At 43.3% G+C, this 18,690-nt stretch overlaps 1 protein-coding gene across 1 annotated transcript in view; it reads right to left on the bottom strand.

Annotated features, from left to right (window-relative positions):
- LOC111141837 (breast carcinoma amplified sequence 1) overlaps positions 1-18,690 on the bottom strand; it is a 91,546-nt gene that overhangs the window by 13,916 nt on the left and 58,940 nt on the right. Inside the window, exons 7-9 of the mRNA XM_022494673.1 lie at positions 16,193-16,369; positions 9,917-9,958; positions 2,024-2,197 (exon numbers count right to left, since the gene is read on the bottom strand). Coding sequence (XP_022350381.1) covers positions 2,024-2,197; positions 9,917-9,958; positions 16,193-16,369 — 393 coding nt within the window. The remainder of the gene's footprint in view (positions 1-2,023; positions 2,198-9,916; positions 9,959-16,192; positions 16,370-18,690) is intronic.

The following is an 18,690-nucleotide window of genomic DNA, read 5'->3' as shown; positions in this document are numbered from 1 at the left end:
AATGGGGTGGGCCGTATCAGGGATACACCACCACCAAATGCCCACAGGCATAGGGCCAGTGACATAAACAAGTGAGCTGGGTGTGACAACATGGAGTCGTGGGATCAGTGATGAAATGGAAGACCCACGTTTTCTGTGTATTTGAACTATTCACAATGGTAATATATTGTTATAATGAAAACAAAACAGACTGCAAGACAAGAATCACGACGGTATCTGGAATTTTTAGGGAAAATCCTCTACATCATGGGAGCTTTAGAGTTTGAACATTAATAGAGGGCAATCATGGTCAAGCTCCCAGGCGCAACCCTTTCTATGGATGGTACATAATTAGAATGATGGCCATTGTAGACCTGATGCTACGAATGCACTGAGGATTGCTTCAGAAAGATGTGTCCCCTTGCACCTCCATCCCTATCCCATGGAGATTCAATTATAAAGGACTCTTTTGTTTCCAACTCATTCCCCTAACTGTTCAGAGGAACCTGTTTCTATTGCTAGAAAATATCCCCCAGAAGCCTCTAAAGGATAGCTCTGGAGGTGAACTGAAGTAATCTGGGACCTCATTAGAATTCAAGGATTTGAATTGAAAGGATGCAGTGGGTCGTTTAGACTTCGTTCGTGCTTTATTTGGAGGCTCTTGCATTCTCTTGTCTTTAAGTGAAGAAGTCTCAGGTTGGTTATTTGGAAGAGAAAGTCGTACTATTTGCTAGGTTGCTGGGGAGGGGGGTGGTACTCTCAGCTCCAGCCAGAAATGGGGAAGTTGGATCACTCTCACTGTCATGATGAGTTATTTGGGGATGCCATTTGTAATGTAGTTGGGTTGCCAGAAAGAGGCCAAATGTTCTTTTCTTTCCTGACATTGTGTAAAAATTGGTTGAAAAATCTCAGATCTTGATCCCCATTTTCGGTGCCAAATGGCAGAGTTAAGGACCAGGAACATAGATGGGGCCCCAGCCATGCAGGCTGCTCACTACTGACTCTACACTTTCTACTCCCCGAGAGTCCAATGACAAAAGAAAATGATTCCTGTTGACAGTGTCTAAGAGAGTCATTTCTTATATGCCTCAGCTCCCACTGGCAAGGGTTTTATGTTATGTTGTGTGGTGGACTAGAAAGAATTCCTTACCGGGCAGAGCCTGTGAAACCAGAGGGCTGCTTTCTCAAAGGATTAAATTCCCAAATACTCCTGAAAATAATGGTGCACTATAATGAAATTCTTGTTTTTCATTAAAAGAGAATTAAACCGATGACCTTTTGCATGGGCTTTTGCTTTTTGTCTTCCAACCACGTTGGGTTTTGTTGCATTATATTATTTAAGTTCTTGGATGCTTTGTTATTTAATGTACATGACACTTCAGAGACACCAAAAAACATCTGCCCACATTCTTTACATTTTATGCAAGCTAAAAGCATGGCAAATTCACCAACTGACTTATACACAATTAGAAAATTATGTTGTCACTTTATAATTGGAATTATTTTTAGATTGGCTTTGTCCAAGTTTGTGTCACTCACACATCACTTCCAGAATTTTTCCAACATCAATATATATAACTTGGCCTATTTCTTACCTAGTCCTTTAAACAATGCCTTATGTTCTTTATGTAAATAAATGTATTCTCAAAGGAAACTGCATGTCATTACCATAATGAGAAAAACAATATCATTTGCCATACACAGAAGGAAACTTTAAAAATAAATTAAATTGAAAGCGAGCAATATTAACTTCTGCGTGGATGCTGCTGTGTGCCACAGCTCAGGACCTAAGATCAGCTCTTTCCTTGTTAAAAAGGGAGTTAGCAGGAGTTAAGGAAAGATTAAGGAGCATTAGCAATAAATTGAGACTTGCACTGTGAACGAGTCAGGAGGAGGAAAGGGAATAATCTCCCTGCACAGGACTGATGACCCATGCATCCCTCTACCCCCTACAGTTACATCTCACCCCACCTGACACAGGTCCTTCACTCTCAGAAGCTGATCTGGGGATTCCAGCTTTCCCTGCTGGGAGCAGAGGGCTTACCATTTGTCTGAGAAACGTCATCAGGAGGGTTCTTGGTGGTTTGCATTCTTCTCTTTTGAGTCTTACTTCTGTGGGTTCGGGGGTGGCATCTCCTCCTTCGTTGAGATCCACCGTTTGTAAGGTTGAGTCTACTTCCTCCGACTTTACAACCTCTACTGGTGATTCACACACCACCTGGATTATTTTGCCAGGTAATAAGACAGTGAAAAGAAAAACACACACGTTCCCCAAAACAGGCTTTATAAAGTAGGGGGAGTCCTGGTGGCCCCCGTGTCCATGTGCTACAGGTGTGACCCAATGATCATTTCTACACAGGCACATCTTTGAGAAGGATGCAAAGTGTGCTTTCAAACAGCCAATTTCTAAAAAAAAATGCCAAATATGCTGACTTGGAAGTAGCAAAAACCGTGCTCCACAAGGTACAAGGCTGAAATAGGAAGTCCTTCCAGGGGACAGCAGGCTCCTCCCATTTCCGTTCCAGGAGCCCCGCCTCTTTGGCCTGCCATCAAGGCGACTTACCCCAGGCCTGTATAAAAATCAGGAGTCGTTATTTCCTTAAAGGTCCAGCCTTAGAGTCGGTGACAACGACACCTTCTGCTGCATGCCCTAAGATCCCCCACAACTGGGAAGACCTGTCCTCTTTGTGGAAAAGATAGTGTGAAGTCCACGCTGAATTTCACAGACGGGACCTCCTCCTTGACTTACTTCCCACCCCACCCCAGGGCCAGTGTTTTGCCTTTGTTTCTTAATTGAAGTTCAGAGGAAAACGGCACTTGGCAAGAAAACCATGGCGAAGTTCCTGACGGCCCCCAGCAACATACCTGGTGAGCTTAGAACCCGCTAAAGGTCTGTCAGGGAGAAGGGATGGCCAGTAATGGGGGGTTTGGATGGAAGGGTCCAGTTCACCTGCACTCTGATTTCAAATTCTGTTCTTTTGCATTGCCTCCCTCCATTTGTGCTGTGCCCCAGTCACATCTGGACTGGTTCCTGCTTTGCACTGATTTCTGCAACAGATTTAATTGGCCTGGAGAAGGCTCCAAAATTTGTTTCCTCAGACAAGGGCTGGCAAACGACAACCAAATCTGTCCCAGACTCTGTTTTAGCACAACCCCGAGCAAAGAATGGATTTTACATTTTTTTTAAAGGGCTGCAAAATGTTTTTAAAAGATGAAAGACAGGCAACGGAGACAACGTGTGGCCTGTTAAGTCTGAAACATTTACTACCCAGCTCTTTGGATGATACGTTTGTCATCCTCTGCCTCAGATGAAGGCACTCTAGAGCCAAAGGCATCTTTGCATTTGTCTTTGCTGGTGCCAGACCCCCCAGCTTCCTCTGCATCTCGTTCTTGCCAACAGGGAGTGGGGGAAGGGAGCTTAGGTATTTCCAGAAACACCTGTAGGCCTGTGGAGAAATTATTTTCCTTTCCTTCATGCAGAATATGCCATTGGCTTGCACATGATCCCAGTGATCAAAATCGAGAAGGACCCTTGATTTCTGTATTGTCAAGCAAAGCAGGAAGGTGCCCATTAACAAATCAATGTAAGGGATCACATCAAAATATGGCAACTAAATCACAGCCGTCTCTCCCCACCTTCCATTTTATAACCTATTGACAGGACTTCTAGCATCTTCCCTTTGACGATAAAGACCTAGGCTGGGGAGTCATTCACTCAAAAGTCCAAAGGCGGCGAAGAAGGCATGTAAGATCAGCAGAGACTGACCAGAAGACCCAAAGGAGTGGTAGCGGCTATAGTGGACAAGTGGAGTTGTCCCATCTAAAGAAGAAAAACACTGGACCGCAGGTGTTTGTGGGAGGGCTTCTCCTGCTGTGGGCTGCCAGGCTCTGACCCAGCCCATCTTGGGAAACCAGGCTGAGACTGAAGCCAGGTGACATACTGGGGACTGGTGGTCATACACGATCATGGATTCCCACATGTGGGCCTGATTCAGTTCAGTTGCATTTCTGAAAAAAGGTTTCTGCCCCCAGAATCCAGGGGTCAGCCTGAAATGCAGGCAAATCTGACATAGAGTTCATGAGAGCAGCCTGCAGCTCTAGCCTGCCTGGCCCTGTGTCTCCACTCCAGCCCTTACGGAGGCTCTAGACCAAGGTCTCTACTCAACATCTCTGTACGTGGGTGTTCTCAATTCTCGATCCAGACAGTGTACATATCAGAAGGTTGTTTGCAGAATTAAATCAGGCAGTGCACATAAAGTTCTTAGAACAGTGTCTGACCCATAACAATGACTCAGTTAATACCAGTGTTGTTAATTGTGCTATTATGAGAGCTGTTTTTTCCCATGGGCCTGAATTATGAGGAATCACCTGACATGAGCATGCCCACTTTTTAGAGATTCTATTAATAACTACCTCTTGCTATGTCTGACCTCATGCAAGGTATTTTTAATATGTTATCTCAGGGAATAGTTACTGAATTATTAAAGAGTTCAGAGTAATTAACATTATCCCTATTCTAGAGACAAAAAATCTGAATGAGTGAATGACTTGGCCAAAGTCATAGCACAGGTAAGTAGCCATTTCAGGGAGGATGGAGTTGTGTACCAGTAACTGAATACTTAATAGTGACTTTACTAGTAATGATACAGAACAACAAGTTTGCGAGTAGGAAGTTTTAGGATTGGTTCAATGGCTCCACAATGTCCTTAAGAACCCGGGCTCCTTCTATCCTTTGGCTCTGGGAATGATGGGCTTTCATCCTTTTATTTGTTACCTCATGGATATAAAATAGCTGCCATGGTTCCAGGCATCACATCCTCAACCTAATGTCTTAAAAAAGGGAGGTTGGCCATAGCAAAAAGTTTGTTTCAAATGAAATTCTGTATTTTGATTTCCTACCTCAGCATACATCTCACAGGCCAGAAGTGGTCACATCCTTACTCCCCAATTATTGTTGAAAAAAATGGGATATTTACTTTAGACTAATCATGGTCAGATACTTTGGGGGGTGTGGTAGTTGCCAACCTTGCCTAAGATCAAGGGGAGAAGGGTGGAGAAACAGAAAATAGCCCTTAGGTAGGTAAATGGCCAGAGTCTGACTCATTGAATCTAGGTTCAGAATTATTCTGTCTTTGAAGCAGCAAGAGCTTTTTTCTGTCTTTTTTTATATGCAAGAGCCTGGAGGGAAAATTACATAATAAAATGATCAGACTGTGTGGCAGTAACTTCATCAATCAATTTTTTGATTGTCAATGGTTTTCTTGCTGGTCCTTTAAAAATCTGAGTGGTGTCAACTCATAAATCCTAGCCAGAGTCCATTCTTCAAAACACAACTATTTCAGTAGGAAAAAAAAAAAAAAAAAAAAAAAAAAAAAAAAGCCTGGTGTTGGGGGGACTTCTAGAGACACCCATTAACTTTGAAGTCAGGCCAAGAAATTAGCTTTCAGCAGCCAAGGAAAATCCACTGATTTCCAGTGTGGAAATCCAGAAGTATTTGAGCTGAGTTAGGAGCTGATTTGTATATACAGACATAGAATTTGATTTTTATTTGGATAGTTTTCTGACATCCTTCCAGGCTAGGCTTTTGGAAAAAGTCACTTCCTATTTAGAATATAGAACTATATCTGCACATTTTAATTTTGGGTATGATGGATATAACGAAAATCAGATTTGTGCTATCCTTTAGAATCAAATCCCCCTGGCTTGATTTCAGGAGGGGATATTATACATTGAGTGAAGATGGCTAGTATGTTTAACACAGACAATACATTAGAGCAAAAGTTTTCACTTTCTTTTGCCTCAAATATTGTACCATATTTACTCTTGGAATTTGGATTATACAGTTTTCACTGGAACTGTGAGTTCTGAAAATCGATTTATAGCAAAATAGATGTCCTCCACCTACACTGCCCCCATAACACACAATATTGATATTAACAGTTTTCACTTTGGAATCTTTTAAAGACGCTGTCTGATTTGATTTAGAACATGATTATTTGATTACAAAGACCTGGGAAAGATTTTATTTTTCAATCTAGTCACTATTCTCCCTCATTCTCTTTATGGACCCCCAGTTGTGTGTTGGGAGAACAACCCTCTTTAACCTTAAGCCCACGTGACAGGAAAAATTTGCTTGAGCAGATCTAAGCGAATCCACGTGGTCAAGCTCCTTGGCCATATGGAGTTTGGGGATGGGAGTTTGCTGCAGAATGTATTACTTTCCCAATTTTTCACTCTGGCTTCCTATAAAGGGATCATACATCTGGGCCCACTGCTGGGTGACTTGGTTTGGTGAATGTAACATGAGCAGACACGCCGTAAAGCGGGACTGAGCGGAAGCTCTCCGAGCCATCTCATGGTTCACCCCAGCCCTCTCCTCTCTCTTGTCACAACAATTGCATGTCCTTGTTGAAGGGGGTGTTTTTCTCAGTCTAGATCTCAGCAGGAAGGAGCCACTTGGATCAACCAGAACCAGCCTATGGCTGCCATGTAGCATGAGTGAGGAAAAGAAGGATCTTTGCTGTTGAAAGCCAATGCAGCATGGGACCTGGATGTTACCACAACACAGCCCGATAAGAGATGACTCGTAGAGCCTGGGAACCCATGTAAGTCTGGGAAAGAGAACTGACTCCACGCCGGCAGAGTTTCCACTGGCCCAGTCTCTCCCTGACTCTGGACTGTGTGGTGGGGTGTGAGAAGAAATGTAACCAGGCCAGGAAGGCTGAGTCACAAGGAAGTCCTACATCAAGACTGATTTGAAAGCAATGCTACTTCCCAGTGAGGAGTGCCAATAAATTAAATCTAGGTTGGGCTGAGTTTCCTTTCACTGGCAACTGTGAGGTTACTTACTCAGGTAAAGAACAGAAGTACCTTTTCCTTCAACGTGTAGGTCATTGGTAAGGAAAGATTTTTCACTCCATGCGTTAGAACATTAACTTAAGCAATGGCCAAAATTTCAGCAGAATGATTCAGTAGTTGTTGTAGTAGGTCTTATTTCTGATAGCACCAGAAGCACATGCTAGAAAAAGCACTAAACTTCTGTGGGTCTCCAAAGCCTTGCTTTTCTCTTCATGAAAAACTTTGAGAAATGTGGAAGTCACTCTGTCTTTTGCTTTGCATTGGATGATAGATAGGTTATAGAAACTGATGGTAGAGAAATTAAAAAATAAAGAAACCCAACCATATTTTAGCCAGAGGAGCTAGTTAAAGGACTCTTATAATATGATTACTAACACCTAATGGTCCTGCTTGGAGGTTTAGAGTACTATGCATTGTTTTATTAATTAATGCCATCTCTCTTATTTGGGAGGAGGAGGAAATTAAGCTAATTATTTGACACATGCCTTGACTCCATGTGGGCACTGAGTCAGCTGACAGATGTGTAATTTCACAATATTATATATATAATATATAATTATAAATATGTGTGTGTGTGTGTGTGTATAAAATCACTGATCTCTGGGAAGCACTTAATCATCTTGTTACAACTCCTGTGCCTTAACAGAGACCACAGGGACGGCAGACTTCCTGCCAAGGGCCCTGTCCCCACTACTCTACTCTGCCACTGAGGCAGAAAAGCAGCCATAGGTGATATGCAAATGAATGAGTATGGCTGTGTTCTAATAAAACTTTATTCATAAACACTGAAATGTAACATTTGTGTGGTTTTTTTAAAACAGATATTCTTATTTTATTTATTTATTTACTGACTTATTTATTTATTTTGAAAGAGTGAGAGTGCATGAGCATGGAAGGGGTGGGGAGGGGTTGAGGGTGAGGGAGAGAGAATCCTAAGCAGACTCCACGCCCTGCATCGAGCCCGATGTGGGGCTCCGTCTCACTAACCTGAGACCATGACCTCAGTTGACATTAAGAGTCAGGACACTTAGCTGAGCCACCCCAGGTGTCCCAAATCTGTGTAATTTTCATATGCCCTGCAATATCATTCTTCTTTAAATTTTTTTCATCATTCAAAATGTAAAAACCATTTTTAGCTCATGGGCCATGGGGACACGGACAATGGGCTGGAATTGGCATGTGAGCTGCCGTGTGCTGTGCCCTGAATGAATTCTTCATGTTTCAGGCACTGAAGTATACACGTTACATGCCTTGTTCATTTAATTCTCACGAGAACCCTAAGGGGTAGGTAATATTATTGTGGCCATTTAAGAGAGGAGTAAACTGAGGTCCCAGAAGTGGCACAGCCTGGGGATGATGGGCCCAGAATCAGTACTTTTAGCCTCATGCCCTCCAACAAACAGGCTCCTAGACAATGAAATGTTGGAGCTTCCAAACAGAAAGGTTACTTATAGGGCTAAGTACTTTAAAGCCATCTTGAGAACGCTTCTTTATTGAGAAAATACTTTGAGAAATACTTGAGAAAATACTCTGCTTTCTTTGGTATCTTTATCAGCTTTTTGTTCTCTTTTGGCATCAGTAATTATAACTCTGGTTCACATTTATGTTTCTGTTCTGAACGTCACATTAGAAAAGGAGATACTTGCTCTTTGTCTGTCAAAGGTGACCTCTGCATGCTAGCGTGCGAGCTGCGAGGTGTTCCTCAGACAGGCAACTGCCCACAAACATCCAAGAACAAGTTTCTCTTCAGAAAACCCAGAACCTCCAAGCTACCTGATGCTTCAGACTTCACTAGAAGCTTTTAAATTTGAAGTTCACAGGAAAAAGACTCAGAGTTGCTGCTTACTGGTTGCTGAAATAGGCTTTGACTCTGTAGAAAAGAGCCGGTAAATTCATGAGAATTTTCGGGAATTATGAAAGACCTGAGCTTCGCTGAGCTATTGAGTTTGAGTCAAAAGAGAGGGGAAGGGGGAAGGAAGGAAGGCAAGAAGGAGAGAAGGAGAGGAAGGCGAGGAAAGAGAGGAAGGAGAGAAAGGAAGGAAGAAGGAAAGGCAGGTGGGTGAGTGGGAGGGTGGGTGAGGGGGCAGGGAGGGGGGAGGGAAAGAAAACACTTACAACAACAAAAAAGCAGATCTGGAAGATCTTTCTCCTAACAAGAATTATAACATAGCCATTCTGATTTTCATTCCATATCACAGGCAACACTTCTGGAATGTACTTGGATACTCAACATCGGTTCAAGGCCAGCAATTAAATAAAAATGAAAACACAAGCCCTGTCCAAGGCTAGCAAACAAGAGACACCTAGAAAGAGCCAAACATATTTTACTTTGGCAAAATGATCATGATCATTTTCTTTCTTAAGGAGCTGTGAACTCACTTGTCCCCGCTCACAAAATTTTCCAAAAAGACTACACTTCTTTCAGAACCAGAACTGCTGACTCAGGAGGACAACTGATTTATCTCCCTGCAAAATGTGTTGGAAAACTATTTTTGACATGCCTCTACCAAGCCATCCCCTCCCGATGTGAACACACGGTCTTGAAAGTTTGGACAGTGAGGCTCAACCTACGTCTGTCAGGTGTAGATCCAAGAAGGCAGCTCTCCTGCCCAAGACCGACAGTCTCAACACGGAGCTCGGCAAGATGCTCTCGTGCTTGACGCCATAACCTGCCCTGGGTGCCACCCACAGTTAGTAGAGAATCTGGGTTGCCATGGAAATAGAGGTGAACGAGTAGTCGAGATGGAGGAGCCCAGCGTGCAGCATCATTGCCCCTTAAGGATGTGTGAGTGTGTTCTTATGTTTGGTAGACTCTTTCAGCCTTTAAATGAGAACAAATGGTAAAGACTCTTGCTCTGATTTTGTCTTTAGTTTGCATGGATTCAAGAGGTGTTACAAATCTTCACCCAGCATCATTCCCCATTGGCCCCCGATCACGTGAAGGGATGAAAGAGTCTACGGCAGACGGGAGACATTGGCACATGCAAGAACACGGGCCCCGGAGCTGGAATGCCCCATGCGTGGTCCAGCATGCAGAAGATGAGCACGGAATGGTTCTGCCATTTAACGCATCACTTACATTCTCCTCTGCACCTGCGGGGACTGAGTCCTCTTTAACTGACTAAAGGGGAGATAAAAACAAAAGTAAGAGTCAGGATGTTACCCCCAAAAAAGGAGAGTTAGTTGGGCTCGCAGGTCTCCGGTGCCATTCTTGAACATGGAATTTCTTACACATACCTGGTTCCAAAACGAACTTGAAGGAGGCTTATGGGAAAGTAAACAGTACAGCAAGATAGTATAAAAAGTTCTGTATTTTTTAACATGCAACGAAGGGAAAATAAACACCCAGATGCAGCCCAGGACACGAATGGAGTGAGGAGAAGGGGTTGCTACAGAAAACACAAACCACAGTCTGGGCTGTGGGTCAGCGAAGTGTTTGCCCTAACATTCTCTAGTTGCTGAGGAAAAGAGGGAAAAGGATTGATCACGCAGGCCACCGTCACTGGTAGGTAAAAGCGAATGAGCTGCTCAGGAAAATTCTGGCAGAAAGTCCAGAGAAGTCCATCTGTGGTACTCATAGGGCAAAGAGGCACCCAGGTCAGGAGCTGGGTCTTTAGCCTTATCCCAACCACAGCGCAGTGGCCTGCATCAGAAGCTGCTTCCTACATCGGCCGTCCATATGGGTCAATGTCATCATGGCCAAGATCAATCTGGTAAAAACCCTCCTCTGGAGGCCCAGAGAGCTGGGGTCCAATACACCCAACTTCAAACACTGTTCCTCCTTACAGTAATCCTGGCATTCACAGTCCTGCCTCAGATTAGGAGAGCAATTGGCCCAATGCTATCAAAGGTCAACGCCACCACCATCATATCAGTCTGCTAAGCTTCAACCTTGGAGCTCATCGTTGCGGTTGTTCTTAAATCTGGTGGGGGAGGGGTGGCGTTTATAGACCGCTTTGAGACTCAACTCACTTGACAGATCTGGACTCTCATCCCAGAAAAACAAACACAAACAAAATATTTTGCAAATAATTTTAGGGTGTCCATAGACCATCTCTTGGATTCCAGTCTAGGAGCTCTTTTTTATATTCATTCTGTTCCAAGTCCTGTGTTTGTTTTTACCTTTAAAACATGCAGAAGGAGGGAAGAAAGGAATCAACATTCACAAATACGTCTCCTGCGTTGTGCAAACGGCTTGTATACCCATAGAGACATTGTATATGCAGGTGCTTCGTAGACCTCCTCTCACTGAAAGTGGCCAAAAGCGGTAAGGATGGTGATCCTTGTTTACACAGGGAAAAATGGAGATACAGAGAGCTAAAGTCCCTTGTTCAGGGTGGTGCAGCTAGAAAGTGGTGGAGATGGTTCTGAGAGCCAAGTTTTCCCCCTGCTGTGATGATTTCAAGGGTCAGAAACACACCTTTTAATAATAGTGTGAGCTTCTCTCTCTGCAACCAGACTTGCTTTCTCTCTAGATGAGATTTGCAGCTTGGACCATTCATCAACAGTATCTCCATTGAACCCATTCTTTGAGCCAAGTCTGGATCTCACATGTTATGTGTTCCAGCACCCAGCGTGGTTTCCACGCTCAAACCACAATGACAAATGAAGGCCTCGGGCAGCTTCTGCCTTTTCTCCTTTTGTTTCCCAGCTAGTAGAAAGTCTACAAGCAGAGGATGAGAGGCACCTGGGAGCAGTCCGACAGGTCCTGGGTGATAGATAAGCTCTCAGATAGAAGGCAGAGGATCAATGATTCCACATCGGAAATACGCCCGGGAAAGAAGTCTCAGAGACTAGAATGAAACTTGCACAGCTCACTTCAAAGGAGACCAGAGAGGACTGTCAAGTGCAAGTCCCACCTCAGCAGACCGAAAGGTGTTTATTGGATTCTTAAATATCCAGCCAGAAGAACCTACTCAGGTGTGAGGCTAATCAGGAAACACCCAGACAGCAGGATTCCCATTCAAATCTCAAAACCAGAAACTTCTGATCTTCGGTGCACCCGCCATCTGGCTGTTCCCCGCTCAGTCTACAAACTGTCCAGCCTCATTCATGATAACAACAGAAAACCCAGTTTGAAACTGAAGGATCCCTTTCGGGCATCTATATTGCTGAGAATGAGGACCCAAGCACAGCCCCTGAAACACACCAGTCTCAACTTGCACAGAGAGTGTTCCCGTCCTTTGAAGAGCACATTCAAAAAAGAATGTTTCTTTAAAATACTGTCACATGGTAGCACTTAAGCCAACAGACATCCCGTTGCTAGTGGGTCTTCTGGAAGCATCATTTGATCATGTGACAGCTGTTCTGCATTCACTGATTTCACAGTGGCCCTAAGACCTTTCCTCAAGCCTAAACATTTCAGCCCGCCTTTCAAGTGCTTCCAGAATGGTCCGGCCATATGACAGACTTTCTTAACCAGGATTCTCAGGGATTCTGAGATCAAATATAGGAATCTGTACTTGAAACAGATGATTCAGGAGGATTTTTAAAGTTCTCTAAGTCTGTTTTGCCCTACACCGACTGCTGCTTTTTTTCAGACACGCATAGCCTTGTGTAACTTGCTCCCCACACATGAACACTGGATTCCAACATCCTTGTCCTGAAACGGGGCTCGTCACTTCGCATTCATTTTTCCACTCCATCCTCCCAGCAGTCACAAAAGGTGGCTGTCACTGCCCACTTCCAGAGCTGAGGAACGCAAGGCTTAGAGGATTCAAGTGACCCAATCACAACCAAACAGCCAGGGGCTGTCAGAGCTGAGAGCGGATGGCGTGTCTTGTGGCTTCCGCATGCCCGCTGTTTCCCACGGCATCACGTGTGTCCTCCGAGGGAAAGCAGGCAAGGCACTACTATGAAGATAGTCCAGATGCATCATTTACAAGTTGTGTGCGCGCCCATGCATGCGTACACACCTGCAAGTGCAGGCGTGTGTATCTCCCCTGTTCCTTCCAACGGACTTCAGGTGTTTCGATAGTGGGATAAGTGAGTCTCAGACTCGTTTTGTACCTCGGGTGCTGTTGACGCCAGACGCCACACATGGATATTTAGATCCGACCCGGCAACAGTTCACACCTAAAGAAATGATAAAACTGTTCGCTGAGCACTTACTACGTCTGAGGGTCTCTCTGTTACAGGTAGTGGATTGGCATAACAACGCGGCAGGAGAAACGGGTCCCTAGTTACACAAAAGAAAACAGAGGCTTCAGGGGGTTCTGGAATCTGTCCAAGGCTATGCAGTCTGATCTTTCTGATTCTGTCTGCTATGCAAGACCTGCCGCACACCAGAATTTTCCGAGATCATCTATTCCAACCCTTTCCTTCAACAGATGAAGAAAAAGAAACTCAATCAGGTTGAGTAACTTTTGTGAGGCCACAGAGCAAAGGGCACCCCCCAAAGAACCCAGAACAATAAGGGACACGTAGGTGGTCTAGGTACCTGGATTTTAAACACTTTAAGGCAAATATACCATCATTTAAAATTAATTTTCTGAAAGGTTACTTGTGTTACTTTTGTTTTATAATAAGAACAACTTCAGCAATCAAGACTATAAATCACAATAACTTATCATTTCATATGCATAGCACATTAGGGGGGACATTTTATTCCTGATGTTCATATTGTAGATGTATACACATTAAAGTCAGTTTGTTTCAAAGCTTCCCAGTCAAAAGAGGAGAAGAAAGAGAGCTTGGGTTAGTGGAAAAATCAAAATTTTCTAGCATTTCTCTTTTTCTTCCCAAAATTTTTACAACAGTGATTTTATAACCAAAGCTTATCTAATTTAAAGTAAAGAAAACGAAGGTCGTTTGTTTTCCACTAGCACGTAAGTCCCCCCGGAGAATGTAAGCTACAGAAGAGCAGCGATCTGGCCGCTGCTCTCTCTTCCATGCATCAGCACAAAGCATTCGGTGCAAAACAACTGCGCACAAAGGAGACTGAAAATATTCTTGCACAAGTGAATCATCCCTATTTTACTTCCACAGAGAGTTGTTCTTTCTGATTGGGTGGGAGAAGGAAAAGCAAGATTTACGAGTGATTTGGGTTTTCGCTTCTCTTCATTATTTTTATAATTGATTAAAGAAATAAAGCCAGATAACAGTGAAAAAGAAAAAAAACAGCGAGACTGAACTCTATGATATCAGTCCATTAGGGGGAAGAACGTCAAGGGTTCTTGTTTTTTTTCTCAATGGAAATAGCTTGAATTTCAAAGAGGAACGAATACATGCCTTATAGACCCCAACGATGAGGGCAGATGAGGTATTTGAGGCTGAGTGGCTTAGAAGCTTCCCCAGACTGGAGGGCATGGAGAAATGAAGACGCAGCCCTTGTGAGCAGTTAGAGTGGCCACACCGCCCAGCACAAACGAGACGAGTGACAAAGGTCGGAAGGCCCATTCGTTGGCCACTTTTTGTACAGTGTTAGGGATTTTGCAGGGATGATTTCATCGACTCTTCATTGCTAGGATGAGATGCTATTATTATCTATATTTTACAAATTAGGAAACCGAGGCAGTTCTTTGAGGCTCATTGTCCAACGCCCAACTTTTAAACCTTCCCTAAGCATTCCTCGAACTGGAGTCATTTGCCAGGCTCTGATAAGGTTTTGGCCACATTCCATGTACCATCTGTGGCTGCTACGGGTGTGCTGCTCCGATTTCACTGCTGGAAGGACAGCCCCCGACCCGCATCCCTGGGCATCTGCTGCGGAGTGAATGCTGAGACCAAGCCCCTGCTGCCTGCTCCCAGGCAACGGCCGAGCACGCAGGGTACTGGGCCGTTCTTACGCAACACGGGACCCCTGTGGCCAAGCTCTGCTCTGGGATTCGCCGTTGGCCCAGTACCACCCCTAGTCTGTGGCTTTCCCAACCTTCTCCTCCTTCCTTCCCTGTCTCCCTTCTGCCATGTCAGCCCCCCACTGTGGTCTGAGGCCTCTCTCTACCTCCTCCTGTCCCACCCCCTTATCCTTCAGGGTGTTTTCCTCCAATAAATCTATTGCACATCAGTTCTGTCGCGTGTCCCTCCTCGGAGGATCCGAATTTATGATACACACTAAAGATCAGTAACATTATTCCTTTTAATTGGATTACTTTTTAAACTATTCCTTTTAATTGGATTACTTTTTAAACTAAATATAGACTCACCTTGGGCAAAATATATATTAAATCTTGAGTTTAATGAGCTTTAGCTCAGTTTTTCTAAAGCATTTTAAATATATATAATTTTTAAAGTAAATGATGTTTGAATGTGGGTTGCCTAGTCATCTTCCTGGCCGTCAATATGCACACATGATTCACTTGGGAAATTTCCCCTACAATATATTGCTGATAAAAAGTTTTTAAAAATAAGTAATTGGTGGTTGGGAAGGAAGGAGGATTAGGACAGAATGCCAAATGACATCACCCAAAGTTTTCATTAAGTACTGGAGTTTGTGTTTTGGGCAGAACCCAGAAGGAAGATTTCTGTACGACAGAAAGCCAACAGAAAAGGGTTCCAGAAATCCAGCTGGATTCTGGACCAAAGAACAAAGTGAACACTGTAGCGGTATCTGTATTTCTGGCCTGCCTTGCACTACGTGCTAAGTGGCATGGGTGTTTTGATGAAATTCCTAATTTGATTTTTTTTTTTCAGCTCTATGACTTATATTCCCCTCTCTCACCCACGACATCTTGCTCATCTTTTGGCCACATTTAAAAGAGGCAAGAGTTCTGAACATGTGTGGCAACCGGGCTGTGCTCAGCAATGATGATCAAGGCCTAGCTCGCAGGCTGACTCAGTCCCACCCACCGCACTGCGCTCCCTTGTGAGCCACCAGAATTCTAGAGGGAAGAAAATGAGACACTGTTTTGAGTGCTCCTATCACAGAGCACGGTGTGTGCTCGCCCTGGTGGTGAATGGTAGACACCTCATTTTTCCAAAAGCAGAGTGAGCTTTAGTGGTTCATAATGACTGATTCTATCTTGCTGAGGGAAAGAGAGTGGCGCCCAGAGGTGGTTCAGCTTGCTGGTGGGGACAGTGGTCAGAGGAATCCAGAGTACTAAGCCATTTTGGAAAGAAAATGAAATCACGAAATATCACGACTGTCTGTCATGAACCGAAGAAACTCCAAGAATGAAAAAATCGACTTATTTCCTTGTCTTTCCCATGAAACACATGCTTCTCACACCATAGACACTTCATTCTTCCCAGGAGTAAATTACAAGGTTTCAGCTCAATGGCTAGTTGAGTCATTTGGTGGGGGGGGGGGGGAAATAAACTCTGTACTTGGTGAGCACAGGGGTGACCCCAAATGAAATAATTTCTCCAGTCACCCTAGCCCCAACTATACTCCACAAGTCTTGAAAATGGGACTTACCTTTTTCCAGAATAGTTTGCCCAGAGGCAGAGAGCTGGGTCCCCCCTTTTCCTTGGCAGTTTCTTTTGCAGTATCGGTGGATGGAGGGTTCTTAGCTGCCCCTCTGGTCTCCTGGGAGATAAAGTTTGCTTTGTCTGACTTGACATCAGATGAAGTGGCAGGTGACTTTTCAGCACCCTAGAGAGTTAAAAAAAAAAATTAAAATGACCTCTGGATTTCAAAAGTGTGAGATCTCTTTTTTAATAAGCCTACGCTGGGATTACACATGTTAATTTTCTTTTTTTATCATTTTCTGTCCTTGAAAAGATTCTATATGAATGCGGATTTGTGTTAAAATTTTGGGAAAAGTCAAGATAGTTTCTTTTTGCAAAAGAATACATTACGTTATATAAGTCATTAGGAATCAAGGTGCTGGTAAGAGGCACATTCCTGTGAGAAAGTTAGTTTATACTGAGGCCACTGGTCTTCAAATGGTTTTGATGATGTTCCCATCAGTGAAAACAGTTTGAATATGTACCTCCAATACGTGTGCATTTGCTTATATTATACACGTACTATTTGACGAATCCAGTTGTGAAATTAAAAGAGGTTAAAATAAATGTAAGGGACATTGTCTCCAACTTTTAACTTTGATTTAATAATCACAATCAAAGATACCAGTGCCAGACACTGTTCTAAATGACTGAATGTTCTAACAGTAGTTCTATGAGGAAGGAGCTGATTATTACATTCATTTTACAGAGAAGGAAATTTTGGTCCCAGATGGTTAAAAAACTTTCCCACAACTACACTAATAAGGGGCCAGAGTTGACATCAAAATCCGGGGAATCTGACACCCAAACCCAAGGTCTTACCCCCTCCTCTATACTACACCGCCTCCAACAAACCAAAGTCTCCCCACTCCTTGTGCTACTGTACCCATCCAAGGAGAAAATATCTAAAAAAGTTTCACACTGGGAAGGTGATAATGACAAAAAGGCTGAGAAACACATCCACACTCATCGGTTTCATCGGGAAATGGGCCATCCTCTTCTCTTTGCGCTGGGAAAATACCCAGAGACTCTTAAAAAACATTGCAAAGAGATAACTGTATTATATATAGAATAATATAACTGTAATATATTAGTGTAATTGTTTGTCGAATATGTATCTTCCTGCCCAGATCATGAGCTTTGAGGGTAAGAGCCATTGCCTTGGACGCCATTACATCCGTAGCTCCCATCAGGACCAGGGTCCGCCACAAAGTAGGTATTAAATAAATAACTAAATAATTGTATGGAAAGAACCAGAGAGAAATGCCTACACAGGATCCTGCCACATTGTTGCTGCCCACCCTCCCCCTCCTTAGTGGGCTCTGGAGCCATAGACCACCTGCAGTCTTTTCTCCCTGCCCATCCATCTTTTCACTTCCCAAAGAAGTGCCCCAGGTGCTGTTCTGACAGCTGAATATTAATGCTCTTTGTCTGCATTGTGGAAGAGATCACAAAAACTCGGTATTTTCCGGAGTCAATCTCATGGATAGCGTTGCCAGATTTAGCCAACACTCTCAATAAAAAGAAGATAAGATAACCCTGATAATTTGAATTTCAGATCAAGGAAGAATAATTTTGAAGCCTAAGAATGTATATTCCTAGGATTGCCTGGGACATATTTATATTTATACTAAAAAGTTATTTGCTGTTTATCTGAAATCTGAATTTAAGGGAGTGTCTGTATTTTAACTGGCAACACTACCCATGAAATTCTAACATACTAGATTTGGAGATTGCGTATCAAATGACCTGACCTTCTTCCCTAGTTAAGTGTTCATCTTGTTTCACACTTGGGCGTGGAAGAGGGGAGCGGTTAGTTAGAGGTAAACATGACACCGAGGAATGGAAAACAATGAATGTGGGGCAGAGCTTAGGAATCACACAAGCCACCTACTAATATTTTAGTAGCCCTACAGAGAGGGTGGGCGACAAGAAAACCTGAGTGGGGAAACGTGCATTTCTGGGTATGACAGGAAAAATAAACAAATAAATAAATAAAAAATCCTAAAACAATGCCTTGCCTTGTGTGCGTGTTGTCATGTTCAGTGTTTGAGGAACATGTGAAAAAGTTTGATTCCGAAGCATAGCATGTGATTAAGCCAAGAGAGAAAGATCCAAATTCAGCAAAGAAAAGCTGACACTCTATTTATAACAAGAAGCTTATTCACTGATTAATTCCAGGACTCCCTATTCTTTTATACTAAGAAAAAAATTTTTTAAAGAAAATTTTCTTTTCATAGGAGGAAAAATGGAGATAAAGAGATGGGAATCTAGGAGTTGATCCCAATGGGTCCTCATTGTATTTTTTTCCTTCTTGAATTGCAAAACCAGAAGATGATGTTTTTATCCCTGAATTTGCTTGGATTTCCTCTTTTCTTTCCAAGGTTACAACGAAATTGAGAATGAACCACACACCTCCTCCAACCATGCAACTGTCTGTCTGGTCCGTGTTAATGGCCCTATTTT

The sequence above is a fragment of the Enhydra lutris genome, unplaced genomic scaffold, assembly GCF_002288905.1.
Source record: "Enhydra lutris kenyoni isolate GAN:26980312 unplaced genomic scaffold, ASM228890v2 scaffoldscaffold6, whole genome shotgun sequence".
Classification (NCBI taxonomy): domain Eukaryota; kingdom Metazoa; phylum Chordata; class Mammalia; order Carnivora; family Mustelidae; genus Enhydra; species Enhydra lutris.
Note: the sequence above shows the minus strand (reverse complement) of the source record. Positions and strands in the feature narration are given on the sequence as shown.